Here is a 21,995-nt window from a genome sequence, read left to right as displayed (position 1 = left end):
ATACTACAAAGCTACAGTAATCAAGACAGTATGGTACAGGCACAAAAACAGAAATATAGTTCAATGGAACAGGAGAGAAAGCCCAGAGATAAACCCATGCACATATGGTCACCTTATCTTTGATAAAGGAGGCAAGAATATACAATGGAGTAAAGACAGCCTCTTCAATAAGTGGTGCTGGGAAAACTGGACAGCTACATGTAAAAGAATGAAATTAAAACACTCCCTAACACCATACACAAAAATAAACTCGAAATGGATTAAAGACCTAAATGTAAGGCCAGGCACTATAAAACTCTTAGAGGAAGACATACGCAGAACACTCTCTGACATACATCACAGCAAGATCCTTTTTGACCCACCTCCTAGAGAAATGGAAATTAAAAAAAAAAAAAGGGACCTAATGAAACTTAAAAGCTTTTGCACAGCAAAGGAAACCATAAACAACACGAAAAGACAACCCTAAGAATGGGAGAAAATATTTGCAAATGAAGCAACTGACAAAGGATTAATCTCCAAAATTTACAAGCAGCTCATGCAGCTCAATATCAAAAAAAAAAACAACCCAATCCAAAAATGGGTAGAAGACCTAAATAGACATTTCTCCAATGAAGATATACAGATTGCCAACAAACACATGAAAGGATGCTCGACATCACTAATCATTAGAGCAATGCAAATCAAAACTACAATGAGGTATCACCTCACACCAGTCAGAATGGCCATCATCAAAAAATCTACAAACAAGAAATTCTGGAGAGGGTGTGGAGAAAAGGGAACCCTCTTGCACTGTTGGTGGGAATGTAAATTGATATAGCCACTGTGGAGAACAGTATGGAGGTTCCTTAAAAAACTAAAAATAGAACTACCATATGACCCAGCAATCCCACTACTGGGCATATACCCAGAGAAAATCATAATTCAAAAAGAGTCACGTACCAAAATGTTCATTGCAGCTCTATTTACAATAGCCCAGAGATGGAAACAAGCTAAGTGTCCATCATTGGATGAATGGATAAAGAAGATGTGGCATATATATACAATGGAATATTACTCAGCCATAAAAAGAAACGAAATTGAGCTATTTGTAATGAGGTGGATAGACTTAGAGTCTGTCATACAGAGTGAAGTAAGTCAGAAAGAGAGAGACAAATACCATATGCTAACACATATATATGGAATTTAAGGAAAAAAATGTCATGAAGAGCCTAGGGGTAAGACAGGAATAAAGACCCAGACCTACTAGAGAATGGACTTGAGGATATGGGGAGGGGGAAGGGTAAGCTGTGACAAAGCGAGAGAGAGGCATGGACATATATACCCTACCAAACGTAAGGTAGATAGCTAGTGGGAAGCAGCCGCATAGCACAGGGAGATCAGCTCGGTGCTTTGTGACCGCCTGGAGGGGTGGGATAGGGAGGGTGGGAGGGAGGGAGACGCAAGCGGGAAGACATATGGGAACATATGTATATATATAACTGATTCATTTTGTTGTGAAGCTGAAACTAACATACCATTGTAAAGCAATTATACTCCAATAAAGATGTTAAAATGAAAAAAAAATGGCTTTGAAGAGCACTGAAGAAAGTATGGTCTTTTTAATAACTAATATGGGGACAACTGGATAGCCATACAGAAAAAAAATAAAACTTTGTCAGTACCTAACATCATATATAACATAATTCCATATTTATACCCGTAACATAAAATAATGAAGGTTTGGGAGGTAATATATGGGAGATATCTCTCAAATATTATATTGTTATCTTAAACAGGAGAGCAAAAAAATTGGAAAATACTGATGTTTAGCCATGTTAAGACTATTGTCTCCCAGTGTTCACCAACCCTAAACTATTCACAACATTTTCTCAATCGCTGCCAGTTCCCCACAATGCAAGACCCATCTTAAAGCAGCTGAGTCATCCCAAATTCCTAAAAATACCCTACCCTAACATCACCCTTTTCAATCATTATCAAGACTGTGTCAAGTTGAGGTTCTTCCTTGCCAAAGGCTTAATAAATAACTCCGTTTTGTTTGATCAAGTTTTCTTAGGTGACTTTTGTGGGGGAGTAAAAAATGGACAGTCCTTATCTTTTTTAGATATAAACTGAACTATTTATAGATGAAATGATATAATTTCTGAGAAAAATTTAAAAATAGAGAAAGTAGATAGGGATAGATAAGATTGGTTATAACCATTGTTGAAGGTGGGTAATGGTACATGGGAGTTCTTTATACCATTCTGTCTACTTTTGTATGTTTTAAATCTTCTATAATAATAAACAGTTATTTTTCTTTTTCTAGTCCTTAAGAGGGGATATATTCATTAAGGTCACAGTAAATGTAAACTATCTGACCATGACTACCAGGCTCACATCTAGAAAGCATCTAGCCAAATGTATCCTAAGTCATGATGGATTCTGCAGTTCCGCCCCTGATAGAAGGCAGGGAAAAGCAGAGTGGCTGTAGATTTGAGAGAAATAATTCTTTTTAATGCCTTCCTACAACACCCGTAATGTAGACCTAAGAGTAGAAATAATTAACTTAAATTTGACATTTAAATTTTGGTTTAAAAAAAAGGAATAGAGAATATTTTTTGTGCTTTATTTATTCAGAGAGTAAGATTGTGCTACAGTCAGCTAAATTCTTAGTTGTTCTTAGAATGTGCTCCTTCCTACACTCTACACTGGAAAAATGAACCTTATTCTTTCTTAGCATCATGGACTCTGAAATTGGCAGTTATTAGGATTCCACACACACACAGAGTGATGCTCACTGTGAGGCTCTGAATAGCTACTCATGTAAGTTGACTTTTCTGTGCATTTGTATGGAGGAGGAACCAGCTCAGGTTGATGTCCTGGGAACCAGTGAGGCTCTCGCTTAAACCCTGAGGGAAGAGAAAAGAGGAGTCTTAGTAACCAATCTCATTCTTATTTCTGAGGGAATAGACAGTGAGGGAATAGACAGTGAATCATGTCAAAATTGAGAAAACAGAGAAATCATTCACTCATTCATTCATTTATTCACTCATTCAATTTACTTTTATTTGTGTTCCTTCTATGTTCCAAGCATTTAGTTAGGTCCTGAGAATATAAGAATTAAAAAGAATAGTCCAGGGCTTCCCTGGTTGCGCAGTGGTTGAGAGTCCACCTGCCGATGCAGGGGACACGGGTTCGTGCCCCGGTCCGGGAAGATCCCACATGCCGCGGAGCAGCTAGGCCTGTGAACCATGGCCGCTGAGCCTGTGCTCCGCAACGGGACAGGCCACAACAGTGAGAGGCCCGTGTTTTGAAAAAAAAAAAAAAAAAAAAAAGATAGTCCACCTACTATGGGTTGAAAGTGGTATTTTTTTGTTGTAGCTTGTATCATATGTCGTTTCAAAATAGTGTCCAAACTGCAAAGAAAAAGTAGTAGATTAAAAATACAGAGTCTATAACCAATACTGGGAAATACAGGATACAATGACATGAATTCTAACAGGCTGTGTCATATTTTAGATTGACTATAAGTCTATATGTCATTAGCCTATATCCTACTAATGTTCACATCCTTTGTTGGTTTGTTTGTTTAGGAGATTTAAGGGAAAGATGCAGATAAACAACAAGTCTAGGTAGGCAGGGACCAGGGAAGAAGCTACCCTGAGTCAGAAGACATTATATATATATATATTTCTGTAGATTGATGAAGTCCAAAGAGAAGCAAGAGAAAAAGCATGCTACCCATCCTTTCATTACCTTACAATAATATAATGGTCAACTTGATAGTAAAGTGGGATAGGCATTCCAGCTGAGGACTGTTGCCCTTTCCCAACCACTCAATGAACAGAAGTCTGAGAGATCTCAGCATTGGAAGTTATCAGATTCCTGACTCTCAAATGGTCATTGGTATTTCCTTTTCTAACAGAAGGAAACAAAGAAGAGAAAGTTCGATTACCTGGGAAGGCAAGGGTTTGGGCTGCACGATATGCTTTAGGTCATATCTCTCCTGGTTCCAGTTGCCCATGAGGGTACGGTTTGAATAGGCATCTTCATTAGTGGTACATCTCCATCCATACTGGAAAAACTTGGACATATCATTCCAATCTGTCCACACTTCAGCATGGCCATCTGCATTAACGAGGCTGCCACAGTGTGGGTTTGTAAGGAATGAGATGAGGAACTCTCTCTGGGAAAAGGCAGGAATAGAAAAGCTTGTTGCACAAACCAGAGAGGAGAAAAGGCCTCCCTTTCTCTTCCTTCGCCAAGCATAACATAACACCTTCTAAGAATCTAGGCTTTCCTCCCAGTTTAATTGTTGTGGTTCAGTTTCTTTCTCTCCAAGTTCATGAATCCTTTGACCTGCCCTCTCAATCAGCAGTAGTAGGTGAGTATATAGATTAAATGTCCCCCCCCTGTAAAAGACAGGAGAACTTCAGTACCCCCAATACTATATGGAGAACTAGAAAATGTTCTGGTAATTTTGAGATGTAGGAATTTAAGGACTAAGAGTATTGCTATCGTCAAAGGGAACAGGAAGAAATGAGAGTTGGATAACTAGATAATACAATAAATGATCAATAAATGACAGTTTCCTTCCCTCTGGGCCCAGATCAAATGTCACTTCTCAGGATGTGCCATTCCCTTTTCATGATGCCTTCCCTCAAGTTAACTTCTCTTTCACTTGTCTCACACAGAACTTTATGTTCACATCTTTATATATTTATAAATTTATACCATATGTTAGAGTTCTTCAAGGAAGTGTGGAATCTCCTACACTGATCCCTTGAGGACAGGATCTGTGTCTTTTTTATTACCGTATCCTCTCCTTCTGTTTACCCTCCTAATCAATAGTACTTGGCACATACCAGATGACCAATGTCTGAATTTCAATTTTTTGTAAGTAATCAGAAGCCTAACCATGTTTACTTTTGGTTAAAAGATGAGTCTGGTCCCTTGGTTTAGGAGCAAGACAATACCTCCCCTGAAGCTGAGTAATTTGAAGTTGAGGAGCTTGTGTTGTCTGAAGATTTTATAGTAGAGTGACAGAAAACCTTACTCTGCCGTTCCATGTTCTTTAAAGGAAGAGATGTTACCAAACCTGGCCCTCCCAGTTCTCCAAGCAAAGAAAGAATATAGATCACCCAGATCACCAGATGGCCATGATTTGGGAGTCACCACCCACCCACTTTTCCACAGGTAGAGACAAAGCCAACACTGTAGGTTTAAAGGTAACTGCTCTCACACCATGTGCCTTTGTGAAGAAAGATGCACACACTGATGTCAACAAACAGCATGATGACTAAAGAGTACCTGGTCCTACAAAGCCCAACAGACCAAGTACTCAGACTGCAAACCAAGATGACACCGTCCCTGGGGCTGTAAGGACAGACATCACCACCCACTCAGTTGTCCAAGTCTGAAACCTGGGGCTTATCCTAGACTCTGATTTCTCTTTCAACTCCCTACATCCATTCTCAATCACTAGGTCTTGTTGATTTTTGAATCAGTCCACTACCCTCCATCTCCACTGCCAAGTTCCAGTTCAGATCACTATCAGCCTTAGTTTCCATTACTGCAGTAGCCTTCTCTCTGACCTCCTTGCCATCCGCCTTTTTCTCCTCCTATCATTTCTCCATAGGAAAGCAGAATTTTTGAAAATGAAAATCTAATTGTGTCATCTTCCTATTTAAAATCTTTCACTGGCTGGCCACTGTTTTCAGAGCAAGGTTCAAGGTTGTTAAAATGTCTATATGACCTGGTCCCTGCTTAACTTTTCCGTCTCATCTGTTACCCACTCTCCCTCAAAGTACATTTCGGCCAAACTCAGCTGTTGTGTTTTTCCATCATGCTTGTGCATGTATTGTTCCTTCTGCCTCTTCACTTCTCTTGACTCAGGTAAGGTGTACTTTCCTCCCTTTAGCTTTCAACCCAGGTGCACTTCATCCAGGGAATCTTTCCACTTCACCCCCAAACTTGGTAAGGTTCCCCTCTGTGTGCTCCCACAGCACCCTGAATTACTCCATTCATAGCACTGCATCCCACTAAATCAGAATTGCCTCTTTTGCTGTGCATCCTCCACCACACTACAAGCTTGGTGAAATCACAGGCCACATCTTGTTCCTCCATATATCTAACTGCTCTCACAGGCCTGGCACATAACAGACACTCAACATTTCTTGAATGAATAAAAGGTAGGAAATAGAAGCACCTGGAGAAATTCCGAACAGCAGTAACAATGTGTTGCAGTCATTTCGGATGAGATGAAGGCTGTTAGAAAATCCTCTGTGTCAGGATGCAGGACACAGCCCAACCTCTTCTTGGCCTCAGCCCGGCCCTGCTTCCTTCACTCAGAACTCGCCTCACCTTCGACCTGTCCCTCGGCACTAGTGACTGCTTGTGACCTCATATAGGTGTGATGAAGTCGCTCAGGGCTCAAAGGCATCTTTTTTTTTTTTTTTTTTCGGTACGCGAGCCTCTCACTGTTGTGGCCTCTCCCGTTGCGGAGCACAGGCTCCGGACGCGCAGGCTCAGCGTCCATGGCTCTCGGGCCCAGCCGCTCCGCGGCATGTGGGATCTTCCCGGACCGGGGCACGAACCCGTGTCCCCTGCATCGGCAGGCGGACTCTCAACCATTGCACCACCAGTGAAGCCCAAAGGCATCTATTTTAACACTTCCGATAGGGTGAGGGAGTGAGGGAACGGGTCGGTCGGGGTATCGCTTTTGCACTCAGGGATATTTTCCTCCTCGGATGTTGCTGCACCAGACTGTCAAGACAACCGGGCGCTCTAGAGCGTCATCAACCAGCGACGGGTGAAGAGGTGGGGCCGCAAGAAACCGGCGAAGGAAGTGACGTAAAAAGGAGCGCCTCCGAGAACGCGAGCTGGAAGCACGTTGAGGCCATGGCCCTTCGGCGTCTCCTGTTGGTTGGGGAGGGGAATTTCTCCTTCGCCGCCGCTCTGAGCGAGACCCTGGATCCGAGCACCAGTATAACTGCCACCTGTCTCCAGCGCCCGGCCGACTTGGCCCGGGATCCGCTGGCCCGGGAGAATCTGCAGCGCCTGCGCGAGCGAGGTAGCGAGGCAGCGAGGCCCACCCCTCCGTGAAGCCCCGCCCAGCTGTGGCACCGCCCAAAGTGGAAAGGGTGGGCACGTGGGGATTCAAGGAATCTGGGGGTTGCTCTTGGTCTTTACGTGGACCTTTACAGAGAGCCTGCTGTGTGCCTAGACCTGGGTTGTTTTGCATGGTTCAGGTTACGGAGGGGTTTTCTCTCGTTCCAGGTCTTAAGACATCTTTCTGTCTATATTTCGTTCCAGGTACCGAGGTACGCTTTGGTGTGGACTGCACCCAGCTGGTAGATGCCTTTGAACTGCAAGACGGAGAGTTTGATCGAATTTATTTTAACTTTCCGCACTGTGGACGCAAAGCTGGAGTAGCTAAGAACAGGGAACTGCTTGCCAAGTTTTTCCAGAGGTGAGCACTCAGAAGTGAAATGTTTAAGAGGTACATTACATAGTTACTGCGCTCAAACATGGTAGTCTGGGAAATATGGCGTACAAGAGAATATAATGCTCCAAAGGAACCCACAATCTAGTTGGAAAGGCAGACATTTAACCTTAATGCTAAATAAAAGTACGCATAATGTACTGTTCGTTCGGCAAAGGGAGGATCATCTATTTTTGATAATGGGAAATGATGGTAGTATAGTCTAATTTAGGAGCCAGACTGCCTGCATTCAAATCCCCACCCACCACTTAATAGTTTTGTGATTTTGGGGATTAAGTTTACTTGATCCTTACTTGCTTTTGCTTCCTCATCCATAAACTGAAGATATTAACAGTAACTACCTCATAAAATTATTGTGAACGCAAAACAGTGCTTTATACTATTATACAATAACACATGATACTAATGGAGGTCTCTTTGGCTCATAGTTGTCATGAAACTTTTCACAGAGGCAGTATTTTAAGTTAACAGGCAGGAGGGGAGTGAAAAGAACAACTTTCTAAGTGGGGAAGAACAGCCTGATCGCTGAATCACATATAGGAACTTTGCAGACATTGGCTTTTCAATGAGATATAGATGTACAATACAAAAACAACGTTGGATAACTCTGTTGTCAGCCACTAGTATCAGTTATGAGTTGAACATTGAATTTAAATTCTTGTTTACTTCCAGCTACTTTTTTTTGCATGTTTGAAGTCTAATAGACCTTTGCAAATAGATATGATTTGATTTTAACTATTTAACAGCCAAACCATATATATACAGCTAACTCCTATGGTAACTTGTACTTGTTTCTGATAAACGGCTGCTGTTTCCCTACCCCCGTTAGCTGTGCAGATGTTCTTGCAGAGGAAGGAGAAGTCCATGTGGCATTGTGTAGAGGACAAGGTGGGACTCCTGCTGATAAGCCCATGAGAGAATGGCACAACAGTTGGCAAGTGGTTGCTATGGCAGCTCTAGGGGGATTCATTTTAAGTGATGTGCATCCCTTCAGCTGTGAGGCTGTGCCAGGGTACAAGTGCACTGGATATAGGTAAGTAATAACAGAGTTCTAAGCCTTTTCCATCTCTCTCACTAATGATAAAAAAAAATCTCAGAGACATACTTTTTCCTTGTCTATTTCTTGATTCAGTCTCTAGAAATACTTGCTTTCTTTAATAATGACAGTCTTAATAATTGCTGTCTATTTTGCCAGGAGTCAAGATAAGTCCTTTCATGTAGAAGGTGCTTTGAACCATATCTTTACCCGGAGCTTACCCTATGAAGGTTTGCAACCAAGAATTTCCAGGATCAAACTGGGTGACCAGTGGTTTTCTTTTCTAGAACCAGAAGTACTTGTAGGAAAGCTGAACAGGTAACCTGATTTTACCAGAAATCACTTCTATCTCTAGTTGTATCCTGATTGGCTTGATAATCAGGCAACCATACATTGAATGGATGCCACATTAATTGTTAATGATGTCATGCTGTGAATACTTGTCAGTCTGGCCTGCACAAGTCTCTTTAGAATTAAAAATTGTCATATTTTCTGCAAATATCATATGATATCACTTATATGTGGAATCTAAAAAAAGGGGTGCAAATGAACTTATCTACAAAACAGAAATAGAGTTACAGATGTAGAAAACAAACTTATGGTTACCAGGGGATAAGGTGGGGTGATAAATTGGGAGATTGGGATTGACATATCCACACTACTATATATAAAATAGATAACTAATAAGGACCTACTGTATAGCACAGGGAACTCTACTCAACACTCTGTAATGGCCTATACGGGAAAAGAATCTAAAAAAGAGTGGATATATGTATATGTATAACTGATTCACTTTGCTGTACACCTGAAACTAATACAACATTTTAAATCAACTGTACTCTAATAAATTTTTTTTTAAAATTGTCGTATTTTCTGGTTTATTGTAGGCTGTCAGAGTTCTGAAACACATATCTCTCTTTATGGTAGATGATTTCTTTGTTTCCTTTCCAGACCAACTTAAGGATAATTCTTTTCTATACAGCTATTTGTGCTTTTAATTCTAGCTACGTTATAATTATTAATAATTTTAAGTTAAAAAAGTTTATTTTTGTGTGTGTTTAAACAGGGGTTTCCTAGAAGCACCTTCATATCATCCTATCAAAACCATAAATGAGAAACTCATTGCTGAATTGGGGAAAGCTTTCCCTCTAAAAAGGCTGAAGTGTTCTTCCCCTTTGCTGCCACAGGGAGACACCAGTGTTCTCACTTCCTGCCACTGTGACATCCTATCATCTGCCTTTTGGATTAGTCTCCATGAAGATAACTCAAATTTTGAGTCCCTCACTGGTGGGACAACAGAAGACATGGAGGATTTTCTAGTGTCATTTTCAGAACTCAGCCTTCCCAAGAACCCTAGAAGAGACAGTAAGGAAGAAGCTCAGGAAGGAACATATAGCCAGGCCAAGGTCTGCCTTAGACCTTCTCTTCTAGTTCATGTTCAGGCTCTAATCCAAGCACCAGACTTCCTCCCAGGTTCTCTGTACATCCTCAGTGGACCTGTCTTTCAGAAGTGCCGCATCTCACCTTTCACAATGCCAGCATTTCATGAGACTTTGTTTATCCTTGGATTTAATAAAAATCTGAAGGATGGCTGTCTTCAGTCACTACTGGATCATCTGAAGGGCATTCTAGATAGCCTTCTGACCCAGACATTGCTCAAGGGCTCTAAGCTGGGCAGTTCAGTGGAATTTGTCTTTCAGCCACCTGGGGAAGATTATATGATTACTGTGAAGTCTCAAAATTTTGGCCCAGATTGTGTGAAGGATTTGATTATTGGGTCTGTTACCACATCTGCTACAAGCATCATACACAAAGACCAGTGTTTTGTGTGTGTGTCTATGAACTTGGACCTATTAGCCATGCTTGTCTGGGGTATCTCTGATTGGAGAATGTTGTGGACCTTTGATAATCGTTTCCTGAAGAATTTTGCCCCTGGGAAAATAGAACCCTTTAAAAGCTATTCCCTATATCCTCCATACTATGTGCATGATATTAGTTTTTGGTTAGATACAAAGAAAAGATTTGATGAAGTAGAGTTTCACACTGTGGCCCGAGCACTGTCACAGGACACTGTCATATCCATACAATTCCTTAGTCGTTTTCAGCATCCAAAGACGGAACAGGTCAGCCTCTGCTATAGATTGACCTACCAGACCTGTGACAAGGCCCTTACCCAGCAGCAGGTAGCATCAATGCAGTCCCAGCTAAGGAAGGAGATTCAACAACGACTACATGTGATACCTAGGTAGTTTAGTAAATTCATATCTACATAGTGATCCTCACAGGTGTGGATGAAAAAGACCAATTTGTAACCTGTAGTTCTTTCCAGACTTTTTTTTTTTAAATCTTTTACTTTGTGACTATAGCTACTGATGGTTGACTTTAAACATATCTGTGACTCGATCACTTAAAGTTTACAGACTATAATGTGAGTGGTGACCTTTGGAGTTGTGCAATATTTTGTTCATGAGTAATGACTAGGAAAACAAACAAAACAGCATCTTATACACTAGATGCTGTAATGCTGAAGCAGTAGAATTTGAGTGTCTCATCAAATATATTTATAAATATATTTTCCGAATTGTCAATTCCTCTTTCCTTAACTCTATCATATCATCTCTCTAAATCATTGAGAATAGTTTTTAGAGTCAGACAGACCGGCATTTATTACCTTGGGTAAAAGTTGCAAGTGTCCCGTATTATTGGTATCGTCATCATGTTTATTCTGTGGTTGACTGCTGTTAAAGTCATGGAACTAAGTAAGTGTCTCACTTAGAGCTCACACCTAGGTCTGTCTGACTCAAAAGCCCCTGTTCTTTCTGCCACTTTGTTACTTTACTTTTCCTTCCATAGTTTTTTCAACAGTAATCTCTGAACTGTGATTAACTCTACACTTTTCCCCCCTAGGTTTTGGGTCTTCTGTTGTAAGCATCTCTAAGGGACTTTGGGAGATTGGCTCAGCCCAGGACTCTGCAGAATGGGGTGCTATAATGTGCATTAATGTATGTTCCTGTTAATTAATAGTTAGGCTCCACCAATTGGAGCTATATTGTAAACTCTGTGAAGGAAATAACTGTCTTATTAATTCCTTTAAAAAATTTTTTTTAATTGAAGTATAGTTGATTTAATATGTTGTCTATTTATTCTTGCATTTGGAGAAGAGCATGTGGAAAGGCAAGAATTGAAGCAAAGAAACAAATTAGGAGGTTATTATAATAATGCAACCAAGATATGATGGTGACCTGGACCAGGGTGGTAAAAAGTGTTTGGACTGGGTAATAATTAGAAGAACTTACTGATGATTTAAATATATGTGCATGCATGAATGTTTTGGAGTTAGAGAAATAGAGGAATCAAACAGAATCCCTAGGTTTTTGACCCAAGCAACTGGGAGAATAGAAGTGTTTTTAATCAGAATAGGAAAACTGGCATGGGAGTAAGTTTGGGGAGTGAAGAATCAAGGGATCTCTTATGGACATATGTATTGCTTAGCTCTCCACATAGACTTAAAGCTACTCGAGGGCAGGTAATGTGATTTATAGCTTTCTTCCATCCCCAGTAGTGCCTGGTACATGTGAAACCAAGCAGACCCTGCAGGGCCTTCCTGAAGACAGATTCCCCCACCCTCTCCGAGTCTCCTGCCTCTTGTTTGCAGAAAAGCTTTAGCCTCCTAGGCCTTCCCCAACTCTAAAGAGTAGTTTTTTTGTTTTGTTTTTTTGTTTTGGCCGCGTGGCCTGCGGGATCTTAATTCCCTGACCAGGGATCGAACCTGCGTCTGCTGCAATGGAAGAGCGGAGTCTTAACAACTGTACCATTAGGGAAGTCCACCAAAGAGCAGATTTAACCTGAGAAATGAGAAAATGCAGAAACAAAGGAAAACAGTCATGTAAGACAAAATTATGATAGTTTAGCCATAAAAAAAGTCAAGTACATTTAGTTCCTCCTCAAGGGCCATAGATAATATTCTGAGCCATATCCTTGTATGTTTTATTGATACTAAACCCCTACCAGGTGGAAGAAGTTAATTGCATGCTGATCACCAGCACAAAGACCCCAGGAGGTTGATGCTGTTGACCCCTGAAATACCAACCTGTTACCTCATCACCAACCAGTCAAGGATGTCCATGAGCTGATCATGCACACCTCAACTCTTTCCCTCACCTTGCCTTTAAAAAACCTTCCCTGAAAGCTTCAGGGAGTTTAGGTCTTTTGAGCATAAGCTGCCTCTTCTCCTTGCTATAGACACTGTACTTTGCTTCAGCACAACCTGGTGTCAGTACATTGGCTTTTCTGTGTGTAGGTGAGCAGACCCAATTTTGGTTTGGTATCACTTGGATGAGGTATCATTTGAGCTGGATCTTAAAACAAGGGCAGGGTTGTGATGGAAGGATTGTTAGGCAAGGAGGGCATGCATTCCAGGCAGAGGGCATACATGAGCAGAGGTAGAGATATGGGAGCATTTGGGGTACTTTACAGGCTAGTTGGAACATAAAATGTGTATAGGAAAGTAGTGGGAGATAAGAAAAGTAGGTTAGGGATGTAGTATTTTTGAAAATTAATTGGACAGTATTGCACAGGATCAATTTGAGATGGGAGATCCCTGTAAGGATGCTACTGTAGTAGACTTGGGTAGAGTCAGGGAGGGGCCTGCACTAGAGTGAAATGAAAAGGAGGTGGCTGTATGAGATATAGTTACATTGAGATGTCTGAATTTGGCAACTAGTAATTTCATGTGGGAATTGAGCAATAGGATCAATCTCCATTGTTAATACTCAGGAATTTTTAGTATGAAGTCATAACTTGGGACCCTGTCAAGTTTAGCACTCCCTCTATAACCTTGTTTTACTTACTGGTACGGAGCTTCACAGGGTGGGATAGAGCTCTGTGATTGGGGGAGTAGGCAGAGTATCAGGAACAGATGAATGACCTCTGAGAGTCACAGGCATGATATCATCAAAGTGCCCATGTAAAAATGCCTGTGTGAAATCAAGAGCTTTCTCCTGATCTCCTGGTTGGAAGAGCATGGATTTTGTAGTAAGACCTGGGTTGGAACATGGCTCCATCACTTCCTAGCTATGCAACCTTGGACCTCAGTGTCCTTTTTGATAAAACAAGGTTGTTGTATTATATTTTAGAAGGATAAGGTATATTAAATGCTTACCATAATGCTGTAGTAGCAATGGCAGTGACTGGTGTCTGGTTAAATTTGCTGCACAGAGTTTCTTCAGTCTTTCACTTTTCTCCTCATTCTGTATTCTGCCATTATGGCTTCATCTCTCTGAAGCAGTTAATTAGCTGCAGGCTGTCCCTATCACTTGCCAAAATATAAAGGACAAGGTGCCAGTGATCTTTAAAGAACTTCCTCTTTTGTAGGCGGCTGTGCTATGATTTTTAACTGAATATCTGCGTACTCGGTGGAATTAATTACTCTCTATTTGTGCTTTCTTTTAAACAGGGATGCTGAAGGACAGTATTTGTAGGAGAGTGCAGAATGCTGAGAAGTGAAGGCAGAGAGAGAGGGAGGAAGGCATGCCTAGAGTTACTAGTATGTGGAAGGGATAGCGATAACGGCCAAGTAAAGTCTCAGGTCGCATTTCTTTTCTACCCAGGGATTTGCTCCAATTAGCCCAGAAAACTATAATTTAGTCGTGTCTGCGCATGTCGAGGTCTTTTGTCCCTCGGCGGACACCGTTGCCAGCCAAAGGCTATGTCTCCGCGCTCGTCGCCTTCGTAGGGCGCCGAGTTGTACCTTTTTTCCCACTCTTGCCATGGCCAGCCGAGGAGCCCGGCAGCGCCTGAAGGGAAGCGGGGGCAGCGGCGGGGACACGACCTCGGCCGCCGACAAGCTGCGGGAACTGCTGTGCAGCCGGGAGGCGGGCAGCGCAGAGCCCCGGCCCGAGTAGGTGTGCGGGCGCGGCGGGGGCGTGGCCGGGCGGCGGGCGGCGCGGGGCTGCCGGTAGAGGGTCTCGCCCGCGCTGTGCTGTGCTGCGCCCTGCCCGACTTTCCCGCCGGGAGGGCCCGCAGCCTCTTCACCCTGCTCTTTCTGCTCTTACAGGGCGGGTGGACGCTGGGTCTTCACCCGCCTTAGATTAGATCCCCCAGCTCGGGTCCCGTGTTGCTAGTGAAGAAACCCTGCAGGTCTGTGCGGCTTCCGGCCCAGGCCCAGGGTGGGCTGGCGTCGCTGTGTGTGTGTGTGTGTGTGTGGCCGAGCCGCCGTGGGGTACGCAGGCGAGAGCAGAGAGTACCTTTTCCGGCTGTCTCTCCCAGCTTCCTTCAGTCCTCGCAGAGTCCCGACCCTTTACTCTTCTGTGTGGGCCCCACCACCTTGCACACCAGCAAACACCTCTCTTTTCAAGCCGGAGGGCTGCAGGTTAAGCCTGCGCTGGGGAGCTGTCAGCATATGGAATTGGAAAAGGTGATGTCCACTGCACAAGTTAGCTTCTGGGCATTTGAACAGATGGGGAAATGAATAAAGCCATGGAAAGTAATGACCTTGTTAGGAGAATAAGGAAAGGCGAATAAGAGCTTGTGGCCTGTAAGTGAGCGATTTGTTGGCTTGGGGTAAGCGGAGTGTCATAGATGCAAAGAACTAAAGTGCATGAATTAGCTTACACCTTAAAAGCAGGAAGTAATGACTAACGTTGATTAAGGTCTTAATTCGTTCCTTATTTATTCTAGTCAGGACAATTAACGATTCACCCTTTTAGGTGACTAACTCATGTGCTTTGGTGTCTCTTGACCTGTTGTCCTTTCTGTCTAGTTTTAGCCCTTCTAGTTAGCAGGTCCTTTCTGACACATACTTTTTTTTTGCTTCTGAGCAGGTTATCTGGGAACAAAGCAGGACAAGTCTGGGCACCTGAAGGATCTACTGCGTTCAAGTGTCTGCTCTCAGCAAGGTTATGTGCTGCTCTCCTCAGCAACATCTCTGACTGTGATGAAACATTCAACTACTGGGAACCAGTAGGTGATTTCTTTAGTTTTCTTTTTTTGTTCTTGATTTCACTGCTTGGAACCTTGTTATGAATCAAGATACAAATAATATACAAGTGTGACTATTAGTAAAATAACCTTATTTTCATTTCTGTATTCTAAGCTGATGATTTACCTCCTATTGAATGATATAGGAATTGCTGTTATACAAAAAAGGTGTAATTTGTAATTTTCTTAAAAAGTTTTTAAGTCAAAATATTACTTTGAGGTAGTTTAAAAATATTAAACGTAAAAGAAAAGCAGAAACTCCCTGTTCCACTTCTCATGGCCAAATCCTTGTCCCCAGAGGCAACCACTTTCTTTAAACATTTTTGGTTTTTTTCTTCTGATGTTTAGTAAAATAAACAATGTTGCTACATACTATGCTTATATTGCTGTTTCTTGATTTATACTTTTATAAGTTTGTTGGACTCCCTGTTATAGGAAATGCAGAGGTGAAATTTTCTGATCACATTTTGCATAAAAAAATAAGGAATGCTTAGGGTAGGTAGTTTAAGGAAAATACAAGATTTAGAGTTTTCCTGTTTTGGTTAATGAGTATTTTTTAAAAAATAAATAGAGGGTAAAATTCCAGCTTTCAATGTTGGCCAAACAATAATCTTGTAGGATTTATAATGTCTTAATATTTTTCAGTATTGGGTCATTTTGATTCTTATCCATTAGTTGCAAATCTTATTGAGAATTTCAGCTTTTTTGTGTACCTTTGTCTCATTAATACTTTTGCTTAGAAACTTCACCTGCATCCTCTTAACAAGGATTTTTGGCCAATATAACCCTGAATCCATCCGTTTTGTACTTTCAGACACACTACCTCATCTATGGGAAGGGGTTTCAGACTTGGGAGTATTCCCCAGCTTATGCCATTCGCTCCTATGCTTACCTGTTGCTTCACGCCTGGCCAGCTGCATTTCATGCAAGAATTTTACAAACTAATAAGGTAAGGGCGGGCCAACCTGGAAGCAATCACAACTGATCAAGTGGTGGGTGAGTCTCTGGAACAATTTGGGAAAGGGACCAAATATATTCATAGTTAGGAGGGGATTGTTTTTAAGAAGAATCATTTATTCATTCATTATTCAACAAGTATTAATGGAGCAACTTTTATTTGGTAGACACTTTGTTAAGTGCTCTGGGTGTAACAATGACCAAATCCTTGCCCTCATGGAATTTATAGTTTAGTGGAGAAGACGAACATGGAACAAGTAATTATAAATGCAGTGGGTCATGGAGGAAAAGTACAATGTGCAGTGGGTTAGCATATTAGGGAGAGCTTAATTTAAACAGAATACTGAAGGATAATTAGGAGTTAACTGAGACCTAACCTGATTACCTTTCAGAAATTTGACTATGATGTGTCTTAGCATGGATTTCTTTGGGTTTATCCTGTTTGGAGTTTACTCAGCTTCTTGAATCTTTAGACTTATGTCTTTTCACAAATTTGGGAAGATTTTAGCTGTTATTTTTTTAAGTGCTTTTTCAGTCCCGCCCTGTTTCTCCTCTCCTGAGCCTCCAATGATGTGAATGTTAGATATTTTATTACAGTCCCATGGGTCCCTGAAGCTCTCCACTTTTTTTTTTTTTTTTTTTTGCGGTACGCGGGCCTCTCACTGTCGTGGCCTCTCCCGTTGCGGAGCACAGGCTCCGGACGCACAGGCTCAGCGGCCATGGCTCACGGGCCCAGCTGCTCCACGGCATGTGGGATCTTCCTGGACCGGGGCATGAACCCGTGTCCCCTGCATCGGCAGCCGGACTCTCAACCACTGCGCCACCAGGGAAGCCCTCTCTTCACTTTTTTCCAGTCTGTTTTCTCTGTGTTCAGACTGAACAGTTTCTGTCGTCTTTTTTCCGGTTCATTGATGCTTTCCTCTGTCTCCTTCATTCTGCTGTTGAGCCTACTCATTGAGCTTTTATTTTGGTTACTGTATTTTTTCAGTTCTAAAATTTCCTTTTGGTTTTTCTTTTTCTCTTCTGTTTCTTTACTGAGACTTGCTATTTTTTCATTTGTTTCAAGCGTGTTCTTAATTGCTTATTGAAGCGTTTTTACAATGGCTCCTTTAAAACTTTGTCAGATAATTCTTATATCTCATCTCAGTTTTGGCATCTATTAATTGACTTTTTTCCTTCAGTTTGAGATCTTCCTGGTTGACGAGTAATTTTTAGTTGAAACTTGGACATTTTGGGTATTATAGTATGAGACTCTGGATCTTATTCATGGGCCCAGCCTGCTTCCTCTGCACTATTCTGCTTCTCTTTTAGCTGGCTTCTTTTGATACCACTGCAGCTGGAAAAAGGAGAGGGTTCACCACCTTGTGACTGCCAATTGGGGCTAGAAGTCCAGGTTCCCAACTAGGCCTCCACTGATACCACCCTAGTGGTCAGGGTAGAGGTACCTCATTACTGCTAGGTTTGGGGGAGTGGAAGTCCAGGCTCTCCAAGTGGTCTCAGAGGAAAGATATATAGGATGGGGGAGTTAGTAGAGAAATAACAATATGCAGTGCTTAAGGTTTTCATCTCCATTTGGATATCCACTGTCACTTCAAATTTGGCATATTCAACCCAGAGTCCTACCTCTTACATCAGTGATACAAACAGCAAGCAAAACAGGAATGAAGATATCTGTTCTCTTGTTCTTTCTTCCAGTTTCCTCCTTTTTAGGTTCTGCCAGTGTGAGCCACAGGGCAAGGGGGAGTTGTAGCTTATAGGGTCCCAGCCCCATCATCATAATTAGAGTAGAAAAGGGTGGATTGTTGCTGAGAGACAATATGGTAATAATTGGCACCCCTAGTGATGGTTACCTTTACAACTTGCTACCCTAAACAAGAACAGCTTTGTTCTCTCTATGGATTGAGGTGTGAAATTCTCTGAATTATACACTCAGGAGTGGCATCCTGTACATAGATCCATGGGCTACTTAATTTCATGGAGTACTGCCAGATTGCTTTCCAGAATGGCTATTCAACTTTTTACTCCCTACAACAATGTTTGGGGTTTCAGCTTCCTAATATCTGAGCACTTGATATTTCTGACTTTCTAATTTTTGCCCTTCTCATGTATATGAGATGCTTCTCATTTTAATTACATTTCTCTGACAACTAGTAAGGTGGAGAATTTCTTCATGTATTTATTGGTCATTCATATTTCCTTTTCTGTGAATTACCTGTTTACATCCTTTGCCTGTTTTTCAGTTGGGTTTTCTGGTTTTCTCTTGTGATTTGCAGAAGTTCTCAATAGTAACCCCTTGTAGGTTTTAGATACTGGAAATCCTTTCTCTTAGGCTGTCACCTGTCTACTAACTTTGTCTGTGGTCCTTTGTTGAACAGAAATCTTTAATTTTGATAGAGTCAAACCAATTAGTTTTTCACTTATGGTTGGTGGGTTTTGGGTCTTTCTGAAAGAAATCCTTCACCAGAGGTCACAAAGATATTCTTATGTATTTTTCCCTAGTAACTTTATTATTTTATCTTTCACATACAAGGCTTTAGTCCATTTGAATTTTATTTTTTATAAATTGTGGAAAGATCCAGCTTTATTTTTTCCTATATGGCGAACTGGATTTTCCAGCACCATCTGCTAAATAATTCATCCTTTTCCTTCTGGTTTGTAATACCATCTGTATCATACATCTCATTCCCATGTATGTTTCTGGCCTTTTTAATTCTGTATCATTGGTCAGTTTGTCAGAGAGTACTATATTGCTTCTATTATTATGGCTTTGTAGTATGTGTTAATATTTGGCTGATGAATTTCTCTATCCATTTTAAAAATTGTGTTTTATTTTTAATTTTTTAAATATTTATGTATTTATTTATTTATTTGGCTGCACTGGGTCTTAGTTGCTGCCCACGGGATCTTTAGTTGCGGCATGCGAACTCTTAGTTGCAGCATGTGGGACCTAATTCCCTGACCAGGGATTGAACCCAGTTACCCTGCATTGGGAACACGGAGTCTTTTAATTGCTGGACTGCCAGGGAAGTCCTTAAAATTGTATTTTAAAAATCATTTTAGAATCAATTTGCCCCTCTCCCAAATTCTGGTAGGTATTGATTGGAGTTGCATTGAATTTATGTATTAATATGAGAATCAATATTTTTAGAGTGTTGAGTCATTCCATCCCTAAAATGATGTATTTATCTACTTAGTTAGGTTTTCTGTGTCTTTTAATAAAATGTAAACAATGTATCCATTTTAGGCTTATCCATTCTTTGACTAGGATAATGACTAGATTCTTTATACTTTTTGTTACTGTTATGAACGGTATCTTGTTTTCTGTAATTTTTGTAGGAGGTCATTGCAGGTGAGGAACACAATTGTGAGGAACACACTTGATTTTTGCTTTTTGATCTTGATCAAAATCTCACTGAATTTCCTTATTAGTGTCCGTGGTTTGTCAGGTGAATCTCTGGATCCTCTTTCATCTGTGCATGTAGAGTTTAGTTTCTTCTGTTCCATTCCTTATATCTCATTTCTTTTTTGTGTCTTTTTGCACTAACCCGACATCCAGTTACTATGTTGAATATTAGTTGCTATGGGAGCATCACTGTCCTATTCCCAAATACAGTTCTTATATTAACTTGTGTTAATTTTTAACTTTCTAAGTGTGTTTTTGTACTCTCCTCAACCAGATGAAGAGTCCTTAAGTGTGGATACCTTGTACTAAAATTATCTGTATTCCTAGTAGCATCTAGAGAGTGCTCAATGTATAGTAGGTTTTCAGTATGGTTTTATTGAATTAATGAATGAACTTGGGCATTTGCTGATTACTTGATTGAACATAATGATGAAAACTGAAAGAACTTTTAAGTTATATGTAGTAATATTAATCATAGAATGTATTTAAATAGTGCTTATTTTCAGAGGTATTCATTGCTTTTAAACATACCAGTATACTGTAGTATAAAAGCTATTCGGTACAATTCTTATTATTTTGTTATTTTTATTTGTAAAATTCATGTCAATTCCTACAATTAATAAAAACCACATTACAGACATTTGAAAAATAGGAGGAAAAATATGTACCTAAATCTCACTAGCCTGATATAGCCACTTTTACCATTTTATTATATTTCTTTCCAGTTTTTTCATATACAGTACTTCTGATTTCTATAGCTGTAACTCTGATGTGTAAATAATGTTATATCATATATTTTCATTTAGTATTTTATAATATAATTTTATAATAATTATAATCAGTTATTATAATTGTCTAAGAAATGCTTGTTGAATAAATGAGTTTTATATCATAAGAATTTTTCCACTGTCTTTGTAACCATAAACTTTGATATGTGTATAATAATACATGAATAGATATAATTTAACCATTTCCCTGTAATTGAACATTTTATAGTTTTTAAAATAGTTTTTACTAAGTTAGTAGAGCTGCAATTAACATTTTTATGAATAGAACTCCTCCCCTCCCATATTTTGAGTTACTTCTGTGGGCCGGAATCAGAGAAGTAGATGTACTTCTATACTTGAATTTAGGGATATGAAAATTTGCATGGTTCTTGATACATATTGCTTTTCAAAAGGATTATACCAATTTATAGTTATTAGTGACAAATGAGAGTGGTTTCATCTTTAAGAGTTTTTCTAACTTATCTTTAACTTCTGTTTTCTTGTTCTGGGTTTCTTTCAGATTCTTGTCTTTTACTTTTTACGATGTTTGCTGGCTTTTGTGAGCTGTATATGTGAACTTTACTTTTACAAGTGAGTATAAAAGCTTTGCTTCTAAAAGTGCTATGAGGAAGCCCAATATAGCATAGATTATTACTGTGATAGTAGAAGCAGTGTTTAGAAACAGAAAACATTTTCCTTCTAGCTTCTAATATTATATCTAAAGTACAATTTCTTGTTTGAAACGAACCATTGGAAGGGAATGCTTCTAATTATCACTTTCTTTCCTGAGGTGATAAATGGCATATCTTCATATTATTAACTTTAATTCTGTTAATAAATATCTAACTGGTATTTTATTTGGTAGGATTTAGTAGGGCCCTTTTTTTTTTTTTCTTTTTTGGTCCTGAGAGATAGGATCATGATTTCTTTCTTCTCCCTTTGAACTGAGCTGATAGGAAATTATTCCCAGTGTGGAACTCACTGCTCTTATTTGCGCCCAGTACATTGTTTTTCACCAAGTACCTATTGGTTGAATGAATATTAGTGAAAGTATTAAGCAGTTAAGTGTTCCAGTAATAAAAATAGCTACCTTTTTTAACATGAAACCTAAGAAACATTTTAATAATGCTTTAAAAGGTATCTGGACTTAGTAATCATTATTTAAAGTCTTCCCACTGCAAAACAGCCAAAAATATAAGATAAAAAAGTTCTTTGGCCTTGACTCTGGGTAGAATAGAGGAAAAAAAAAGAAATCCAGGGCTTCCCTGGTGGCGCAGTGGTTGGGAGTCCGCCTGCCAATGCAGGGGACACGGGTTCATGCTTCGGCCCAGGAAGATCCCACATGCCGTGGAGTGGCTGGGCCCGTGAGCC

General features: G+C 40.4%; 3 protein-coding genes across 12 annotated transcripts in view; 2 read left to right on the top strand and 1 right to left on the bottom strand.

The window, feature by feature from the left end:
• Window positions 1-550: 550 nt before the first annotated feature.
• CFAP68 (cilia and flagella associated protein 68) lies at window positions 551-6,738 on the bottom strand. Of its 3 annotated transcripts, none has more exons than XM_004273415.3 (4): window positions 6,188-6,718; window positions 3,935-4,165; window positions 3,329-3,395; window positions 551-2,888 (listed from the first exon to the last, which is right to left on the bottom strand). In XM_004273415.3, the coding sequence occupies exons 1-4, from the start codon at window positions 6,227-6,229 to the stop codon at window positions 2,719-2,721; spliced, it is 510 nt and encodes a 169-aa protein (XP_004273463.1). In that variant the 5' UTR covers window positions 6,230-6,718; the 3' UTR covers window positions 551-2,718. The 3 variants fall into 3 exon arrangements, with proteins under 3 accessions (XP_004273463.1, XP_049570081.1, XP_033290514.1); XM_049714124.1 differs by lacking the exon at window positions 6,188-6,718 and adding an exon at window positions 4,956-6,178; XM_033434623.2 differs by lacking the exon at window positions 3,329-3,395 and having other exon boundaries at window positions 2,799-2,888; window positions 6,188-6,738.
• A 75-nt stretch (window positions 6,739-6,813) lies between these two features.
• On the top strand, window positions 6,814-11,632 carry FDXACB1 (ferredoxin-fold anticodon binding domain containing 1). Its single transcript, XM_004273416.3, has 5 exons — window positions 6,814-7,051; window positions 7,294-7,450; window positions 8,313-8,516; window positions 8,679-8,837; window positions 9,586-11,632. The coding sequence occupies exons 1-5, from the start codon at window positions 6,880-6,882 to the stop codon at window positions 10,766-10,768; spliced, it is 1,875 nt and encodes a 624-aa protein (XP_004273464.1). The 5' UTR covers window positions 6,814-6,879; the 3' UTR covers window positions 10,769-11,632.
• A 133-nt stretch (window positions 11,633-11,765) lies between these two features.
• The window catches only part of ALG9 (ALG9 alpha-1,2-mannosyltransferase), a 98,273-nt gene continuing 88,043 nt past the window's right edge, over window positions 11,766-21,995 (top strand). For 2 of the 8 annotated variants that reach the window (XM_033434624.2, XM_004273417.4), the window contains exons 1-4: window positions 11,766-14,418; window positions 15,341-15,479; window positions 16,312-16,446; window positions 21,145-21,215. In XM_033434624.2, coding sequence (XP_033290515.1) covers window positions 14,288-14,418; window positions 15,341-15,479; window positions 16,312-16,446; window positions 21,145-21,215 — 476 coding nt within the window. In that variant the 5' untranslated portion in view covers window positions 11,766-14,287. Of the gene's footprint in view, window positions 14,423-14,463; window positions 14,658-14,784; window positions 15,055-15,340; window positions 15,484-16,311; window positions 16,447-21,144; window positions 21,216-21,995 lie in introns of those variants that run through there. The other 6 variants (XM_049714095.1, XM_049714094.1, XM_033434627.2 and 3 more) reach the window with 6 other exon arrangements.

The sequence above is a fragment of the Orcinus orca genome, chromosome 8 (genome assembly GCF_937001465.1).
Source record: "Orcinus orca chromosome 8, mOrcOrc1.1, whole genome shotgun sequence".
NCBI lineage: Eukaryota > Metazoa > Chordata > Mammalia > Artiodactyla > Delphinidae > Orcinus > Orcinus orca.
This window is presented reverse-complemented; position numbering and strand designations above follow the sequence as displayed.